The sequence below is a fragment of the Lonchura striata genome, chromosome 1 (genome assembly GCF_050655825.1).
Source record: "Lonchura striata isolate lonStrDom1 chromosome 1, ASM5065582v1, whole genome shotgun sequence".
Taxonomy (NCBI): Eukaryota; Metazoa; Chordata; class Aves; order Passeriformes; family Estrildidae; genus Lonchura; species Lonchura striata.
The window spans coordinates 79079468-79098185 of record NC_140703.1 but is presented as its reverse complement, the minus strand read 5'-3'; the positions used below and the strand labels follow the sequence as shown (position 1 = coordinate 79098185).

Below are 18718 nucleotides of genomic sequence, written 5' to 3'. Positions count from 1 at the left end.
TATTCTTGGCTATAGGATGAAAGCATGTTTTGTTTTCCTAAGCTGTGTTCAACTCGAAAGCTAAGGTGCCATGTCTCAAGTATTTGGGGATGACATTTGAAGATAATGTCTTTTGCTTATTAAACTGTACAAGGATTTTAAAGTAAGAAAAAAAATCAGAATCTTTCCATAAAACATCTCAAGAAGCAGCTTTATATTTATTGCAATGAAATGTCTTGAATTGCAATCCAATGTCTTGAATCTGTAGAACTTCAGATCCAGTTCTCTGATCTACCTAATAAGCACTTTTGTGCAAGAATATCCTTAATCTTAACTCATATTTCTACCATTCAACATAAGACAGTCTACCTACATATTTTTCTTCAGCAGTCTCTCAGGTTTATAAACTTACCTCTTTAACCTAGATCTACCCCATTCTCCTCCACTTGTGCCAGCTAAGCATCTCACAGTTCCATTCTTCAGTGAGACTCCTACATGGCTGTCTGGTTGTCTACATACGTGGTCACTGCACTGTGAAGAACTTGAAATAAATTCTCAGCGTCCCACAGACTATTTCATATTCCAGTCAGACCACAAAGCATGTGCTTGAAAGTACACAGAAAAACTGTTCCAGCAGAGTGGAATGAAGATGTGCTGTTAGCAACTCCAGTATTGCACAGTGCCTGGCTCACATCAACACAGCGTTTTCTTCCTCCCACTTGCAATCCAGCCTGTAAATGCAACCCACAGCCTGGAGAAGAGAAGGCTCCAGGGAGCCTTCTGGCAGTCTTCCAGTACCTAAAAGGGGTTTGCAAGAGAGCTGGAGAGGGACCTTTGACAAAAGCCTGTAGTGACAGGACAAGGGGGAATGGCTTAAAACTGAAAAAGGGCAGATTCAGATTCTAATGAAGAAATTTTTTACTATGAGAGTGGCGAGGCACTGGAACGGGCTGCACAGGATGCCCTATCTCTGGAAGTGTTCTAGGCCAAGCTTTGAGCAATCTGGTCTAGTGGATGGCATCCCTGCCCATAGCACGGTGATTGGATCTAAATGAACTTTAAACTTCCCTTTCTATCTGAATCATTTTATGAGCCTATGACTCCTAACTCAGTACTTTTTACTTCCAATGTGAGAAGAAAAACGTGTTGCCCATCAGACAACTGAAACCCTAAACAATTGGAGTCAAAATTCAGATCTATTAACTGACCTCCCTATGAAGAAACCTGCAATTCTAAATGTCTGACTGCAATTAGCAAAAAAATCAAAAGAAAAGTTCTTCCTGCAAGTTTTATGGCAAAACAGGAATTATGTTTAAGACAGCTCAGTAGGACACTAGTGCATTCAAACAGTCATTGGAAGATGGAAATTTCTTCCTTAAATGAGAATGACCAAGAGGGTGCCTGCCAAAGGAAGAGATGACTGCACTGCTATGGGCCAGACAGAGCAATAAGCATAGTTTCCAGCAATTTCAGAATCATTCTTCCCACGCTCAGAAAAATAGATAATGTTTGATATGGAATAAAGCACAAGGTAAACAGCAAGGACACAATAGTACTGGAGGTAATTGGGATAGAAGACTTAGTCCAGTGATTCCCTGGTCAAACAACAAAAAATATTGACCAAAGGTTGGTCATCCAGTTAGACTGATATCTGTGGAAGACTGGCAACAAAATATTACATCCAACCAAAATATTCTACAGAGTAAAAAACTTCCTGCAGTAGCTAGAAAAAAAAAAAGCAGAGGGGGGAAGGGTGCAGAGAGACAGAGAAAGCATTTTAACATTTCAAAGTTTTCTATCTGTTCAGTTAATTGAAAAGAGCATGTCACACATTGGCATTTTTTTAACTGCTCAAAACAGCCCAATGAATTAGTGTTGTCTCTCTATAGGTACCTTCTTCCAAAACAAAAGGATATTACTGAGCAAATGGAACTGGAAGAACCCATCAGCAAAAGTTCCCTTGGAACTGATTTACAGAATGAATGGGCAAATCAAAAACATGCAATTAGCAGCATGTGTCAGCCTTCTATATGATCCATAGAATTGAAAGCATTTAAGATGTGCCAGTCTCAGGCTTCTTGCTCCTTAAGGCATGCATAGCATGAAAACAAGAGAATACCAAGCACCCATCATTACTGAAAATAGGGTATTTTAGTGATACTGGCATGACTAAAATGCAACTGCTGATCAGTGCCAATTAGCTAGAATAATCCTGTTAGCATTAGCTCAACTGTTCATTTACAAATCTCTGCAACAATAATTGTATTTGAAGTTCTTTTAACACTAACTCCTTTTGTGTGGTGCTGAAAGCCTTCAAAACACTCATCAATTGAACAGCTGATATAACAAACAATCGTTCTTTAACCCTTTGCAGTCTCAGTGCTATAAAAGTAGCTCTGCATATTAACTGTATCGTATATTGAACAATTTTTCATGTGGTCATTTTTTTTTAATATATGGAACATTTTATTATATATTTACAATAAGCACCATTCTCTTGCCATAGCAAAAGCTGTATCTTGTCAAATACCGAGTATTACTCATTGTTGTCAGTGTGTATCCCTCTAAGAAAAGCGAACAGAAAACCCCCCTCCACTGCTATTGTTCATTATCAAGCTCATAATTTGGATCACAACATCCATCCATCCAAAAGAAATTATATTTGATTTTTACTTATTGCTACTTAATTTGTACCAGAAGAGCATTTTGGCAAGAAATATTTTCTTGAACTGAATATAATTGACAATGTTGTTTCAAATTACTGGACACCCTCATCAGCTCTGGATGAAGTTTTTAATCAAATCAAAATGGACTACAGAGAAAATGCAAGGAAGATTTCATTAAATAAATTTATTTGTTAAAATAATTTAACTCCAAATACAACTGCTGAGTTTGCATTGAGTTCTATGTACAATTCTTGTTTTATTTGATACATCAAGGTTTAAACAACTGACATTGTTACAAAACGAACTGTTGCCCCATTTTAAGTTGCCAGTTGTATTAGAGCTCAACAATTAACTGTGAAATACATTAATTCACCCCAGGAAACTCCAAATCAACAGTATTAGACAAGTCTGACTCCAGAACCCACTTCAGTCTTTCTTCAAACCCTGATCAAGAATTAACAGATGCACAACAATGCAGATAAAAGCCTCCTGCAGTTGTCAAACATTTGCTTTTGTTGCGGAGTTTCACAATTAAAGCCTAACCAGTGCTTTAATGGCACACTGGCAAAAAAAAAAAAAAAAAAATTTAAAAACAAACATGCACAAAACCCCCCAACCAAATGGCTGACATCTTTAGGTAACATTCTATACAGGAAAGCAAATACCAGTAGTTTTCCCACAGAAAAGTAATGGCAACTGTAGCACTGGGGTTAGGGAGAGGCTAGAATCAGAACAGAAAATGTCACCAAATTTCTTGATGCTCTGAAGGGGTGGGCAGGGGGATGGGCACAACAGAAAAAACTCAAACAAAATCCAATGCAAGTTATATTTAATACTCTTGATCTGATTCTGTTTTGTTTGCTTTGAATCATTTTTGTGTGTATTTTTAAGGGAAAGAGGAAACAGTTGCTCTCACTATCATAGCTTAAAAGAATAAAAGTTGCAACTTTATATAAAAAAGAAACGAAACTGGAGAAATGCTGTCTTTGTAGAAAAGTACAAAGCTCTACAAGAACAGCCAAAGGAAAAGTGGGTCTTTGGAACAAATCATAATATTTTAAGGCATGTTATAAGAAACTTTCAAATACTATAATTGGTAATCCTATCAGGGTACAAATGAAACAGTAACCCAAGACCAGTGATTCCTGCAGGGTGGCCATGCAGCTGCTGTGTGGCTCACCTACCTCCCTTTCTGCTACCCCTATAACTTGAAAAAATCTGTTGAGTGCAACTGTCATTGATTCAAGCTCCACTATATTCACATTAGTGGAAATACAAATAGTGCATAACTACTTCCTCAGAACTATACAATAAAAAACAACACTTGCTTTGCTCCCCCAGCCAAGTTGCATGGTAGCTTACATATGGCCTATGCTTTTGAAAATATAAGAGTGTAATGAAGAAACAAAACTGGGAGATATTTTTTTTAATATTTCTGTTACAAATTTACTGTGCAATTCTTCCTCTATTTCAAGCCCATTTGCTTTATATCATGAACTTCCTGTTAGGTTGTTCATACTCTACTCCATGCCATTTTCTTGGTTGATGAACAATCTGTCAGGTAAGACTTTTTAACATCTCTCTAAATAACCTTGCATAACATGCACTTCCAACTTAATTTGAAATTTGGCTTTAATTTTTTTTTTGTGGTTTTTCTTTTTTTGAGTGTTTACACAGTGGATCTCACACTGACAAGCTGTTTTATGGATGGATTGTGCTGCTTGATTAACTGTTTCCCAATCATGACATTTGAAATCCTGAAATATCATCAATCCAACATCTCACATCTTGTTTAAGCATGGCAGCTGACACAATGGGCAGGCAGGGGGTGGTAAGAGAACATTCATACCATCTAGTTTAGGCATGTGAGTTCTGTGACTTGGAGGACTAAAGTTAAAAGCCTAAGTTTGCTATACAGTCAATGGAAAGAGGTAGGTGCCTCTAGGAGGGCGATTCAGAGCACCCAAAATGGGCATTCAGATGCCAGGAATAAACGGTGTGCCTATCTCCCTAAGAGAACAAAGTACAGAAACAAAAGCTCTGCAAAGTAGATGGGAAATGGGCTACATTTATGTTCTAGTAAGGCTTAATGCTCTGTGACATCTAATGCCCTTTGTCACACTGCTTGTGGAAAGGTCTTGAAAGATTAAGGGCAGAGTTGGCCAGTTCTCCTCCGTGAATATGATTTTCTTTAGTTATCATCCAGTGAACTATAATTCAAATGTTAAGGATATTTATGTATGGAAATCTGCAAAGTGTTTTCTACTCCAGTGTCCTTTGTGGCAGATGAGAGCACTTTTAGGAAGTTCTGCAGATGGAGGCAAAACTCTCGAACCTAACTCCAATTACAGCATTTCTAAGGGCCATATACACACACACATACACACTCAACACACACACACACACAGCCCAGCACCCCTATTTTCACTCATTTAAACACAAGGAACTACACTGTTACTGCACAAGATTTAAAAACTAATAAACGCATGGTGTTATTTAGACCACAGGCTCAGTGACTGTATTTTTATGGCCAATTTTACCTATAAAAGATCCAGCTCAAGACAATCTCTCCAGCATTTAAAATCTAAACATTGCGATTGAAAACTTTTCTATACTTTGATTGTAAGATTTTGAGATAGGTATTTCTGTGCCATTAGTCATGCAAATGATAAATACTTCACTGCTATGAAACTAGCAAGTCAGAGCTCGAGCATCCTTTCCAAATAAAATATTTGCTCCCACCATTAAACACTCCAATAATTGGGGCAACCTTTGAATAGTGTGTCAGGCAATTAAAGAGCCATTTCCACACTCACCTAAGGAATTACAACCGTAACTATTTCACCTCTGAACCAAATGATTTCACATGGTTATTCAATTTAAGTTTTCAACATTAAAGCTATTAAATAGCAAACTGGATTTTCAAATGTTAGTTTGGGATCACACCAGAGAATGTAGCCCTTAAAGGCAAGAAAAACTGTTGTCTTTAACAAACTTAAAAATGCAGGATGTTCATACTGTCCCACGAGGTTTCTGCAGAAGGGAACATATGGATGAAACATGGCTTAATTTTCCTTACAAGATGGTACTAGTTAATCTATTAAAGTGTTCCTTGTTAGTAAGGCTCAGCAATTTTTTTTTTCATCACAGTTGCTTCCTCCTGGTTCAGTAAAGTGAAAATAAAGATGCTTCCTGCTTTGTAAACAGAGGGTTTGTTTGGCTTTTTGTAGACCAAAACCTGAAGCGATCCTCCATTTTTGAGCAGCAAAATGAAAGATTTAAAACATTCCAATGCTAGACTGTTTCTTCACCCGTTCACTTGTTTCCAGATCTTGCCTCTCATTTCACACACTGATACAATGTTTTCTATTTCAAGATGTGGGATAAAGTGTAGAAATAATAGCACTGATTTTGAAAAGAATCCAAACTATATGGGTCTCTGGTAGCCTTTTCCTCCAACACTGTCAGAAGTTCTGGTGAAATCAACATATCTGACTGAACAAACTCAGCCACATGTGATAGTGTCCATTCTGAAGCGTGGTAATCAGACACCAAAAGACTTGGCTCTCCTTTTCATGCTTATGCTTGTTGTGAAAGATCTTCAGAGATATCCTCTCCACTGCTTTCGTCTCCGTTTCCAAAAGGATTCTGTCCTCTTCAGAAATAGTTGCTGTTGTTGCTGTCTGACATGACAACACACGTACGTTTGACTGGAACGACCCTGTAGATCAACTGACTGTGCCATAAAATTGCAGGTGCTCAAAGGGGAAAACCGGGTGAGATGTGGTCATTTAACCCAATTATATTCAGAGTCAGTGATTGACTTTCAATGCTCAGCTCTGAGTTATTGTTGCTACTTCACTACAGATGTATTTCAAGTGACCCACAAACCAGGAAGTGAAGTAGACAGTTTTACCACCTTACAAAATTTCTGCAAATTAAGTCCAGGTTAGGTCATTTTTAATGCTATTGTATATTACATGCAGAACAGCATGGATCATCTTTGTCTGGCTGTGCTGCATAGTTCATTTGTCTAACAATTTCCGCAAAGAGCTCATCCACCATTGTTTTACTTTTAGCAGAGGTCTCCATAAAGGGGCAGCCCCATTCTTCAGCTAAGGCTCTGCCTTCACTCAATGATACTTCTCTCTCACTTTCCAGGTCCACTTTATTACCAACCAGAATTACTGGCACCTTCTCATACCTACAGTTTAAAAACAAAAACAACAGTAATAATTAATTTTTTTAAATGGCAACATTCTTAAAAGTAAAAAAAAAAAAAAAAATCTATTTGCAAACAGTACAGACCCAACACTAAAGAGACATTTGAATGATCTTAAAATTTTACATTTGAAAAAATGTGTATTTTGCATTCTAGCAATTTGTTGCACATCTTGTTCCCCTCAGAGCTTTCAGAATTCTACAAAAATCTTCCTCCTCTGAATTTTCCTTCCCTCCAGGAAACATGCCAGGAATACTTTCACACTACAAAAAGGAGGATTATAATACTATTTTATCTGTTTGCAATCTCCATCTGTAAGAACAGGATGGACATCAAACCCTCCCTTCAACATTACACCCTCCTTCTCCCTGAACAGGTATTTTGTATCTGCTAGTTGGAATAATGATTTAACACTCTCCCTTTCAACACTGTATTTACCTTTGGTCAATATACACAGAACTCACTGAGTAGCAATAAATGAGACACAACCAAAGGGCCAGTAAATTAATTCCAAATTTCAGGAAATGTGGTCCACTTCAAGTACTGCATACACACATAAGTACTGTTACATAAAAACACATATTAGATAATACAGAATGTGTATCTCTCCCTTGCAGCATTCACATCATTATGCCAGTTAAACAAGTCAAAGAGACAAATAAAAAAATCACAATTAAGTTTCAGGGAATACTATCACAGCTCTGCTTCATAATCAACTTGGGCAGCACAACAGATCATGTAGCTATGAAGGAATTTGTTACTTTGCACCTCCTTGTGAAGGGATCCTTGCCAAATTTTTGACAAAGTTGAAATGCCTGCCGTTTTTTTTTTTCCTATCGTCACATTCATAAACCTTTCTTCAGACATAAAGCTAATGTTCCATCAGGTTTCAAATTTACATATTGCCACAGAAAAGAAAAGAGAGAAGAAAACACTGGGCCTATTTCCAAACTACTCTTACACAAGTTTTCTCAGGAAAGCAACTAGGACTGAGAGGAAAACCAATTATGACTTTTTAGCACTCAAACCTAGAGACCTAAGAGAAACAGGATGGTACCTTCTTAACTTAAACCTGATTTGCTCCTTCATATTTTCTTAGTAGCATTGCTTTGAGTCAAATCAGTGGAGTAAGACTGAACTGTGGACAAAAGACGCAGCTGACACCTGCAGCAGCTGAAGATGACACCCTCCTAAAGCCACCTTCATCCCTCCCACGCATCCCCTCTGCCTGCTAGGCAAGGCAGCAGAGCAGTGCTGGTGCATCTGCCTCATCCGGTTGAGGGAAACAACCTGTTTCCCTGTCTGTCACCACTCTGCACTGGAACAGGTACCCTGTGTGCTCCCGCTGCCTCTGCTGCAGGGACAGTGGGCTCCCCTAGAGTCCCAAAGGATAAAATACCAATAATGTTGCAAACCACATCAGCAACTCTTACATCCCCAGACTAGCAGCAAAAATTTGTCCAACTCTGTCATAAGATGTAGCTGAAATTCTAAACTTTGTTTTGCTTCTTTGCTTACTAGGGGAATGTCACAGTCCAGGGCTGTCATCAATAAATGCAGAGAATTCCCCTCACTTTTACCATTTTTCCTGCCTTCATTTACCATCTGAAGAGACACAATCCATTTCTTACTCCGTGAATAAGTGTTTAGCACAATGATATCTCTCAAAGTCTTGCAAGAGCTAAGCTGCCATTAATTAAGTACCAAAATACACACAAACATCTTGAAATCTGTCCTCCTGCATTTAAACACAAGATAGTATAGTATTTAATTACATAAGATGGATAACATTCAACAGATAAAAAGAAATACTGAATTGCTGTCTTATCTTTATTGTTCAGATGCATGTGTCCTATTGTATTTGCTATACAGCATTAAAAAAATCCTACAGTGGAGATGGACTCGGGTACCCCTTCACTGCATTTCTTGATTTTTCAGGGCCCTGAACTTCCTCTCGCTCTCCACTGGCTTCCCTTCTGGTAAAACGGAGAAATTCAAAGCACGTGCTTGAGAAATGCCCAGTGAAGAAATAGATGAGCCAGAATTAAAACACAAGACCCCTTCTCTGAGTTTTGTAAGACCACTCCAATTTGTTGAGAAACATATAAGGAAACTCATGCACACTTTTTGCAGACTTATAGTAAGTTCCACTAAAAAACTCAAGTGCTTAAAAGGTTTAGGAACCCTAGAAAAGCCAAGCAACTAAATATCCAAGAGTCTGTATGCTATGAGTACTCAGCACCTGGGAAATGGAGCAGTGGAAACCCTGATGTTTCATACTGAAGAACAGAAAGAACTGATGAACTGACAGAAAATATATGAAAAGCCTAATATAATTTATTTGCACAGGATCATCTAGGAACTATTAGGTGGAACTCATAGAAGCATTTTTCTGTATTGCTTTTCCTGTTGCATTTACCTGATTCACTACCTACCTTCACTACCTAAAATGAGATCCTACAGTCAATAGCCTTATAATTCAGATTCACCCAATAATCAATCATTTTACAATACTGAAATGTGTAAGAAAGTGTTTCTGCAAAGCTCTCATTATGTCTTCTTACCAAAAATAAAGTTGCTCTTGCAGAATATATCCCTTTACTACCTAGATTTTGAGTAGTTAATTTTACAGAGAAAATACATTTTATATATATACATATTCTGTGTAACATATATTTTAGATTTTTATATCTATTTATGCTTGTCTATAATAAATACACACAATTTATCTTTCTACATAGAAAAGTCAGTGTCTACTACCTAGAAAACAGCAAATAATGGAAAAACAGTCCACGGGTACTGAGCAGAAAACTGGCTCTGGTATGAGTTGGACTTCAGTGCTCCAACTCAGCATCAGTCCTGCCAGACCCAAGCTGAGTAGAGGAGTCAGACCAGACTTCTGTTTATCCTATTCCTCAAGTACCAAGAGGATGATGAACTGTATGTCTTCATTCAGAGCCCTATGGGCCTTCACACTTTCCAGTTTTGAGTTCTGGTAACACTTCATGAAAAATCTAGCTCTTGACTAGATCAAACTCTACAAGCTCTGAAGTTCAAGCTAGCTCAACACCCTTCACCTTTCAACACTGCCAGAATTTCCTGCCTCACTTCGTATCCTGGGCAATTTCTTTTCTAATGAGTACAGGGGAGATCCCAGGCTCAATACTCTCTTTACTACAGCTGCTGATCTCACTGGAGGTAACTTCTGGCTGCATCTGGAGACTCCACTTGATACTCAAGAGCTTTGGCCAGACAGATGTTGGACACCCACCACTCAGGTGGTGTGCAGTAGCACAGGCTCGCCAAGGGAAGGGCAGTTTCTCAGATGTGGGGAAATGATATCTGCAGCCCAACTGCCTCTCCCTTGCCTGTTCCCTTAGCAATGGAAAAGTGGCACAGTTCTGCTCATTTCTGGAGCAGGAAAATCCAATTTTCTCAGTATGACTGAAAAGCTTTGAGCAGCACTGATCATTCTTAATGAAAAGCATGAGGGCCACCTGAAAATAAAAACTGCTGCTACTTTTGTCAGTATCAAAGCAGCACAGTATGTATTCTGGGGCAAATACAGCAGAGCCTGTAAGAAACGCTCTCAAATGCAGCAGGGAAGGCTTGACTTTTTAAGACCTCTTCAGGAACAAATTTTTGCAAGACCAATTACACATGTTTGCAGAATGTGATTAAAGAAAAAGGCACTTCACTGTTTAAATGATCTAATTTTCTTTAGCTCCAATGTGACAGATACTGAGCAACAGTGAGTCTTGAAGAGGTAGCAGGACTGCAGGCATTTGGAGCCATATGAAAGACACCAGTACAGAGTCAAATGCCACCATATCTACGGTTTCCACTATTGGCAAGGTAGTCATTGCCCCATAAAAGACAATCAGAATGATTTCCCTGTTCTAGATAAAGTCAGTGCTAAAACTCACCCTGTTACACATCTTTAATGAACACCTGGGACCAATAGCCCACAGCAAATCTGCTCAGTTTTCCTAAGAATGGACACTACAGCCACATGAAATCAATAAATACACAAACATCAAATGTTTTATGTGGTCCAGTTATACACCACTGACCACACAGCCTTATATGTCACACAGCAATAAATATTTCTATATTTTATCTTACCTCACACAGTACACATATAATCCACATTTCTGTTTATATTATCATGTACACTTTGAATAATAGCTTAGAACATTTAGAAAGCTTCAAGGTGAATGGTATGAGAATAATCTCCAGAGACTTTTTCCTCACAGCTTTTCCACCTCCAATCACACCCAAAAAACCATGGGCAGTACCTGACTTCTTTTACAAGGTACTTCTCGGATTTCTGGTTCGAACTGTCATTGGATAAAGATAAAACCAAAGATGATGTGCAGTGAAAATATGATAAAAATGAAGACTGAAACAGAAAGAATTTCAAAACAAAATTCCCAAACATACACCAAGGCTAATAAACTGACCTGATTCCTTTAAGCAGTGGTAGAGATTGCCCAGTACCCCTCCACTCTGTGTGTGTGTGTGTGTGTGAGTTGTAGTATTCAGAAGAGAAAAAAGTACAAGCAGGTTCCCATTTTCTAATTCACATGCTGGAAGTGGTGTCTCTTTTAAAAGATTTTTTCCTAAGCTTCATATTAGACAAATATTTTCAACCAAATCATTCTGTGTAATAAAACCAAGACAATACCATGTATTCTTAAAGACTATTTTTTATAACAAGTTTTAGTCCTGGTGAAGTTTTTGGAAAGATGCATGATTATAGCTTTATATGATAAAAACTGGGACCACTGAAACACAAAAGGTATCTATATGGGATAACTATTATTAATAATCAAAAGGAGTCTCCAGTACTAAATCTCCTTAATTAACTTCTACACACAGGGCATCTTTCTCCTTTTTTTTAAATGCATTTCTGTCACTTTTGGTAGTATTTCAAAAAGGAAATTTTTAAGGGATAAAGATATTAGTGTTGCAAATGATGCAAATAATATCAAAAAGTCAATAATAATTGTTCTTCCTTTTAGACTTACAAAAAATTTGTGGTATGAATCCTGCCAAAATATGCAGCAAAAGAATTATGGGTAATATGAAATAAGTACCATAAATGACAGTTAAATCTATTAGGTTATTTACAAATTCACACCAAATATAACTAAATATCCTTTTGTAATGTAACTTGCAAATTTTGATCGCCTTCAGTAAAATCTGTCTTAACTTGAACAAGCCGCTTCCTCACCTAGAGGAAGAGCATATTCCAGTGTAACTATATAGAATTTTTCTAATCCCTTTCATGTAATCACTTGGATATTTAAGGCAGAATCCTTCATAGTTAAAACTCACATCAGCTATGGAGGATAAGAAAAGGCACCAAGTGTCCGCCAACCTGATTCTGAGCCTGTCAAACACGAGGATGAATGGAAGCAAAACCCACAGAATTTTCAAGGAGAAAACCATCTTAACCCTTTCTTGAATCAATCAGTTCTTGAACCAAAGCAGCAGGAAAAAAAACAAACAAAAAACAAACCCAAAAAAAACCATACACACTTTTGAAGCTATTACTACCTTAAGACACAGAAGAGACATCTCACTTTTACCAAAACCCTATTCTTTGTATTTTGGTAGCTTTAAAAACTGCAACTATTAGGGGTCATTGTGCTGAATTATGTTTCCATGGACTCCTGCAAATAGGCAGCAATAAAGATGTGTCAATACCTGTATACATATATAAATGTAACAGTGAGATACTCAAATCTAAACAAAGGTAGGTTTCTGCAAAGTTTGAGCACTTTTCCCTCTAATGGAAATTATTACAGCTTCTCAGGCAAAACCATACAGAACAGCTGTAAAACTCCCGCGATTCTGCTGCAAACAAGTCATTCCAGTTTACTAATTAATTGCATTTAATATTCAGTTTTGTAAGTTATATTGTGTAGTGATTTAATTTCTTAAGCAATAACTCCCAACTAAAAAAATAGTCTTAAAATAATTTTTATAAATGAGTAGATGTTAAGGAGCTTATTGGAAGTCCCACTGCAATTAGGTGGCTGAGTCATGAATCAGTTTGCTATAAAGTACAGTGTATGGCCTAATTGCAGGACTGGGATCTAACATTTTATTCTAGGCTTTGACATGAACTCCTTACATAGCCTTTGGGAAAACAAACTCTTCAGATGGATAGATTGAGGTATATAAAGTCATGATAATTGTACTTACTCATAGGACAGCAAATTAAATAATAATTGTAAAACAACTTGGGAGGATAATATTAGAATAATAAATAACACCACACCATATCACTTTTGAGGAGGCTTCTGAAACTTTGTTCTTGTACATGAAACTTTCTGGAAATAATGCCATCAGCTTAAACAAAATACTTCAAAGACAATTCAGTTCTGTGGGTGTTAGAGCTGGCTTCACTTGCCAGTTTGGCTCACCATTGGTGCTGTGCTTGTAAGAAATAGGAGGAAATCGTTCCAAGCAAAAGCCCAAGAAACAACAACCAACCACAGTATACAGAAGCACTATAAATATCTACTTCCCAATTCTCAAAATAAGCACTTTTCAACCAAAGCACTTGCACACATTATTCCTAGGCAGCTTACAGCTGAGACCTTCCAAGGGACAAGAACCATGGATGGTCCAACCCAGCACACATACTCAAAGGCCATGCAGTAAACCTACATTCCCCTGTTGCAACAGATGTAACAGGATGATGCACATCATGTCTGTATGAAGGACACCAAATATCCTTACAGGACATTTCCATTCACTTCAGAGGAAAATTCTTATCTACAGAGGATTTTCTGCCACTAAGATTTCATAGGAAAACCAGAATAACAATAAACTCCTTCCATGTTTTCAGTCAACTTCTGCAAGTCACTGCAGATAGAGTCTACTTTTGGCTCTCCCTACAGCTTTTTAAGATTAAATGTCAAGAGCATCTGAAAATTCAAAGGTCTATCAACATGTCTTAAGAGTTTGCTAGTCACTAAAGTAAGTCCTAAAAAATCCTTGATCATTAAGATGTTAGGGGGATATTTTCTCATTAAGCTTGCAGAACTCCATGAATGTTTAAACTATGTCCCATGACACTGTCTGCTCCCTTTGAAGTAAGCCTCTGGCACAGGTGAAGAAAACAGCTTTCTGAGTGCTGGGGAGACAAGGAGCCAATCACACAACTAGCTTCAGAGTTCTCATCTACTGCCATTTCAGATGCTCAAAAGTCTTCACAAACAAGAGGTTATTTCTCACCTTAAAAAGGACACTTCTCCCTAGTATTGATCATTAAAATTCATAGCTAACACTGAAGTCTATTATCAAGACTGAAAAGACTTTAAGGGATATATAAAATCTACCTTCTTAGCAACAGGTTTGCTGGGAGCATATCCAAACAAGATTTTAATCCTCGAGTTCCCTCTCTATGCCAATCAAAATCCTCATCTTACACAACTGAGCATCAACATCATCTTGTTGAAATCCTGAAAAGCCTGGCACATTTAGCAACTCAGAAGCACTGGAATTTTCAAATGGGAATTTTCTGCTCCTTGGTTTAGCTTAAGAAGCAATAAGCACAAATAAATAAAGGTAAATATTTTACCTGCTTCCATTGTTACTAATTCCCTTGTTTCTAAAAGCAACAAGAAAATCAAGATGTCCTACCAATATGAGATTCTCACAGCTGCACCAATTTCATCTAGCTCCTGTCTCTCTACTCAGTTCATAAAGAAAGAAGTCTACTTGTCAAGAAAACTACTAACAGATTATGAGGCATGTTATAGTTGGTTAAATACAAAAAAAGTTCTTGCTTAAAAAATTTCAAGACATTAAAGCTGAGCACCTATTTTTTTTTTTTTAATTACTGCTACTAGCTGCAGGAATAGCTCAACATCTTAAAAATTATGTCCCACATTTCAATATTTAAGCTTTGCATCCATAATTGAAAATTACTCTTAATAACCACATTAGTTTTCTTACCGTGAATATTTTTAAGCCATGCTAATATACGAATGTTTATTCCAATACAGTGAGCATGACTGGATATGTCAAGGCTTTCAGTAGCTACCAAATGTGCAACATATAGAAGATTCTAAAATTAAAGAGACTACCATCTATCTTTTATTTGTATACTGAAGTCTCAAAAAAAGAAGAAATTTTTTTAAAATGACAACTTCTTTCAGACATAACCACTTATAATTAAATTTTATCCTCAATGTCTTAGAGCAAAAACATTAAGCATCAAGCAAGAGGAATGCTGACATGTGATTTAAGAGATGTGGGTTCAGTTTCACACCCTGGAACAGACCACCTGTGCAATTTCTAGCAAGTCCCTTGAACTCTGTACCTCTGCTCTCCATCTGAAGAAAAGAGTTGTCAGCTTTAACCTCTATTGCCTATGGCACATAAACACTTGTGAGATCTTCCATCCTTAGTGATGGAGGCAATCTGAACATCTTGAAGCATGCAGCAGTAGTTTTGCTTGCTCTTCAACTGAAGAAGTATCCTGCATCCCAGCTATTATCAGCAGTAAGCTATGTAACACCACAAAATTTTGGGATTTCTTTACAAGTATAAGGAACATTAAGGCAGATTCTCTGCCAACATCAAATCTGTCAGCAAAAAGAATAAAGCTAATGGATTAGGTGTGCCTTGAAGCAAGAACACCAGCTTTGGGGTCAAAGTCAAGGTTGTTACCTCACTTCAACACCACTGACTTGAGCAGAAACTGCAAAGGCTCACAATATCTTAAAACATATGCTGACATTGAGGGATTTCTCCTCTTCCTTGTTCCTCTATACAAAACTCTACAAGGTCATAAAACCTGCCCATTCTGGTGATGTGGGACTGAATAGGTGCCTTTACAAAGGCAATGAAAAATGCAGATATCTATTAAAAGCAATGTGAGCCTCTTGCACATCATATAAATCTATGGATTCCAATTTTTTTATAGTTTACAGTTACTACATTGCTGTGTTCAAACAACAGTGACCCTAAAATGCATTACTATTTATCTATCAACACATGCTTTGTCACAAGAAATTTCTCTCAGAAGCATATCTTGATGTGCAAATGTTTAGATAAACTAGTGTAATATTTCAAAACATACTGTAAACTTCCTGTACAAGCAAGCAGGGACAGAGGTGAGGGAGGAGAAAGAAAGAGACTGAAGAGATTTCTACCAATTCAGACATATCAAAGTTTATGCCAGTAGCTAGCTTAAAAAAAATATCTTTGCAATAAAATACTGTTAACAATCCTCCTGGAAAAGCTGAAACGGCATCAGACTCTGTATGCAGCGCAGAATCTGTAAAGTAATTTATGAGTACAATGGTAGGTCTAGTTTCTTACAGAGCCTATCAATGCTGCTATCTAAATCTCTAGTTTTTCCTTCTGCCTACAACTCTTCCCCTCACCATTCTCTAGTCCATAAATAGGCTTAAGCATGTGCCAGTTTCTTCCATAACTATAGCAGTGACAGTGTGTCTTTCCCACCAACAATTCTAACAGAACTTAATCATTATTTAAATTTCTAATTTGTTCCAGATGTTGATCTGGACAGGAAGGGACCTTGGGAAGTCTCCAGTCCAACCCCCTGCTCAGAACAAGGTCAGCCAGGAAATCTCAACCAGCTTCCTCAGGGCCATGCAGAGCTCAGTCATGAAAACTTCCAAGGACAGGCTTTCCATGATCTCTTTGGGAACTTGTCCTAATGTTTAATTTAGCTTAACTGTGCTGCAGAATTCAAAACTTACTGGCAGGTAATGGAGGAAGATGAGACAAGTGGACAACTGAGTTGCATAATGCTTGTTTACATAGAAAATGGGCTGAGAAACAAATGACAAAGTTATTTATAACTATTCATTTATGTAGAGGAAGTGATAATCATATTTGCAGGCCTCAAGATAGACAGGTATCTTAGAATTTTGAAAGCAAAATGAACTAACTAGACTTTGCAGAATTAACTAAAGCTCAAGCATATGTTAAGGACAACTTCAAATTCTTTATCCCTGTTTATTTAACCTATGAAAGTGAAAATTTTTCATGGATACATAAAGTAAAACTAGTGAAATTCATATGTATTTTAAAAGAGCCAGACTATAAGACTGTAAAAAGACTATAGTTCTTTAGAGTATTAGTTCACTCTTCAAAGCCAACACACTCTTATATTACTTTAACCAATTTATAATCACTGATAAAATTTCCACTGCAAAACTTGTTTCAACTATTCCAATAGGATTTTCTCTAGGTCATTAAAATTACACTTTTACAGTCTTCAAGAAGAGGTCTAACAGTTGATTGAAAACCTTCTTAGCAGCATCACCCACTTCCAAAAGATTAGAATTCATGAACAATCATGTTGTCCTGTCCAGTCAGAACCACAGGGAAAGAAACAGTTTCTCTTCCATTTTGAGGTAAGAACCTTTCACTCCAAAAAGTCCGTGCTCCTGACTTTTGGCACCACCCAGATCTGGCCCCTAAAATGCAACCCTTGGTCATAAAACTGACCACTGATAATTGGACTGCCATAATCTAGTCTGTAGAATTGAGCATTACATATTGATACAAACTGCAGTTCCACAGAGGCTTTTATTTATTTGCTTTTTAAATAATTTGACTGCTTGCAATGAACCTAGCTGCAGGTCACTAAAACTTAAGAAAAAAAAAATAAGAGGGCTAATTGGCAAATAACCTGGCCTGAACTTCTGCCCTTTCATCAGTCTCTAAGTAGAAGCTAAGGCAGGTAGATACCACAGTTTTTATGATACTGCACAGCCTGAAAAGAATTTGTGTGTTTAGTTCAAACCAGAGACTTTCGTTGCCCTAGAAACTAAAGAAGAATACAGCTTAATGTCCTTCAAGCTAATAAAAACATCCTACAATGCACATAAAAAAAACATTGCAAAAAACACTCTGTTGAGACAGATCTTCCTCACAGTGGCACAATTAGGATGCAACTCTGGATATTTTTTAAGAGATGGACTACTTTACAGAAACTCTAAGCAAGTAAACAAGTGACCATATGGATACAGTGAACCAATTCAGGACAAAACAGCATAAATGCTTTTCTCTTCTACTGCAGAAATAGTATTCTTATTTCAGTTCCTTTCAACCATAGTCAAATCCTCCTCTACCAAAGTAAAAATCCAAGGCCTTGACTAGTATCATGAGCAGATGCTCTGAAAGCCTCTTTGCTCCTGCTAAGTTTCTACCAGAACATTTTATTTTCAACTTGGTAAGCAAAACCATTCTGCCATGACTTCAGAAAGTTGGTGGCCCTTATCTTACAGAACAATTTATCTAATTACCATATGCCTACTATAAATAATTGGAATGTTAGAATAAACAGAGCACCAGAAAGGTTTTATTCTCCACAGGTTTAAGAAATCAGCTCCATCTTCAACACCTCAGCTTTCTCTCTCCAGAAATTGTATTCAAAAAAGTGTATATAATCTTGTTAAGTGAAACTGTTTCCATATCTAAAGATGAACAGACCAAAATAAGAGCTTCAGAATTGTCAGGAAATTTTGATTGTTACTTGTTTGTTCTTATTAAAATAAATCTGGCTCATCTTCAAATACAAAATACTGCCTCCCAACATGCTACCTTTAAGTGGAATAAAGATAAATATAGAGAACAATTTCTTGATAACCTCCCTTCTATCTTGAGCATAAATAATTTTCTTATGAGATTTTTTCATTCTTTCTACAATAAAATGGGTACCAATTAAAGAAAAATAACAGACTACTTCATTCTGAATCAGTGTTGTGAGTATAATCCATTTGAATATCCAGACATTTCTTAGTAAGAACTTGTTTATAATATGACATTAAGTACAGGGTACCTAGTAAAACAA

At 37.1% G+C, this 18718-nt stretch overlaps 1 protein-coding gene across 1 annotated transcript in view; it reads right to left on the bottom strand.

The window, feature by feature from the left end:
* Positions 1 to 2814: 2814 nt before the first annotated feature.
* Positions 2815 to 18718, bottom strand: part of RAP2A (RAP2A, member of RAS oncogene family) — a 30626-nt gene continuing 14722 nt past the window's right edge. Inside the window, exon 2 of the mRNA XM_021530290.4 lies at positions 2815 to 6849. Coding sequence (XP_021385965.1) covers positions 6612 to 6849 — 238 coding nt within the window. The 3' untranslated portion in view covers positions 2815 to 6611. The remainder of the gene's footprint in view (positions 6850 to 18718) is intronic.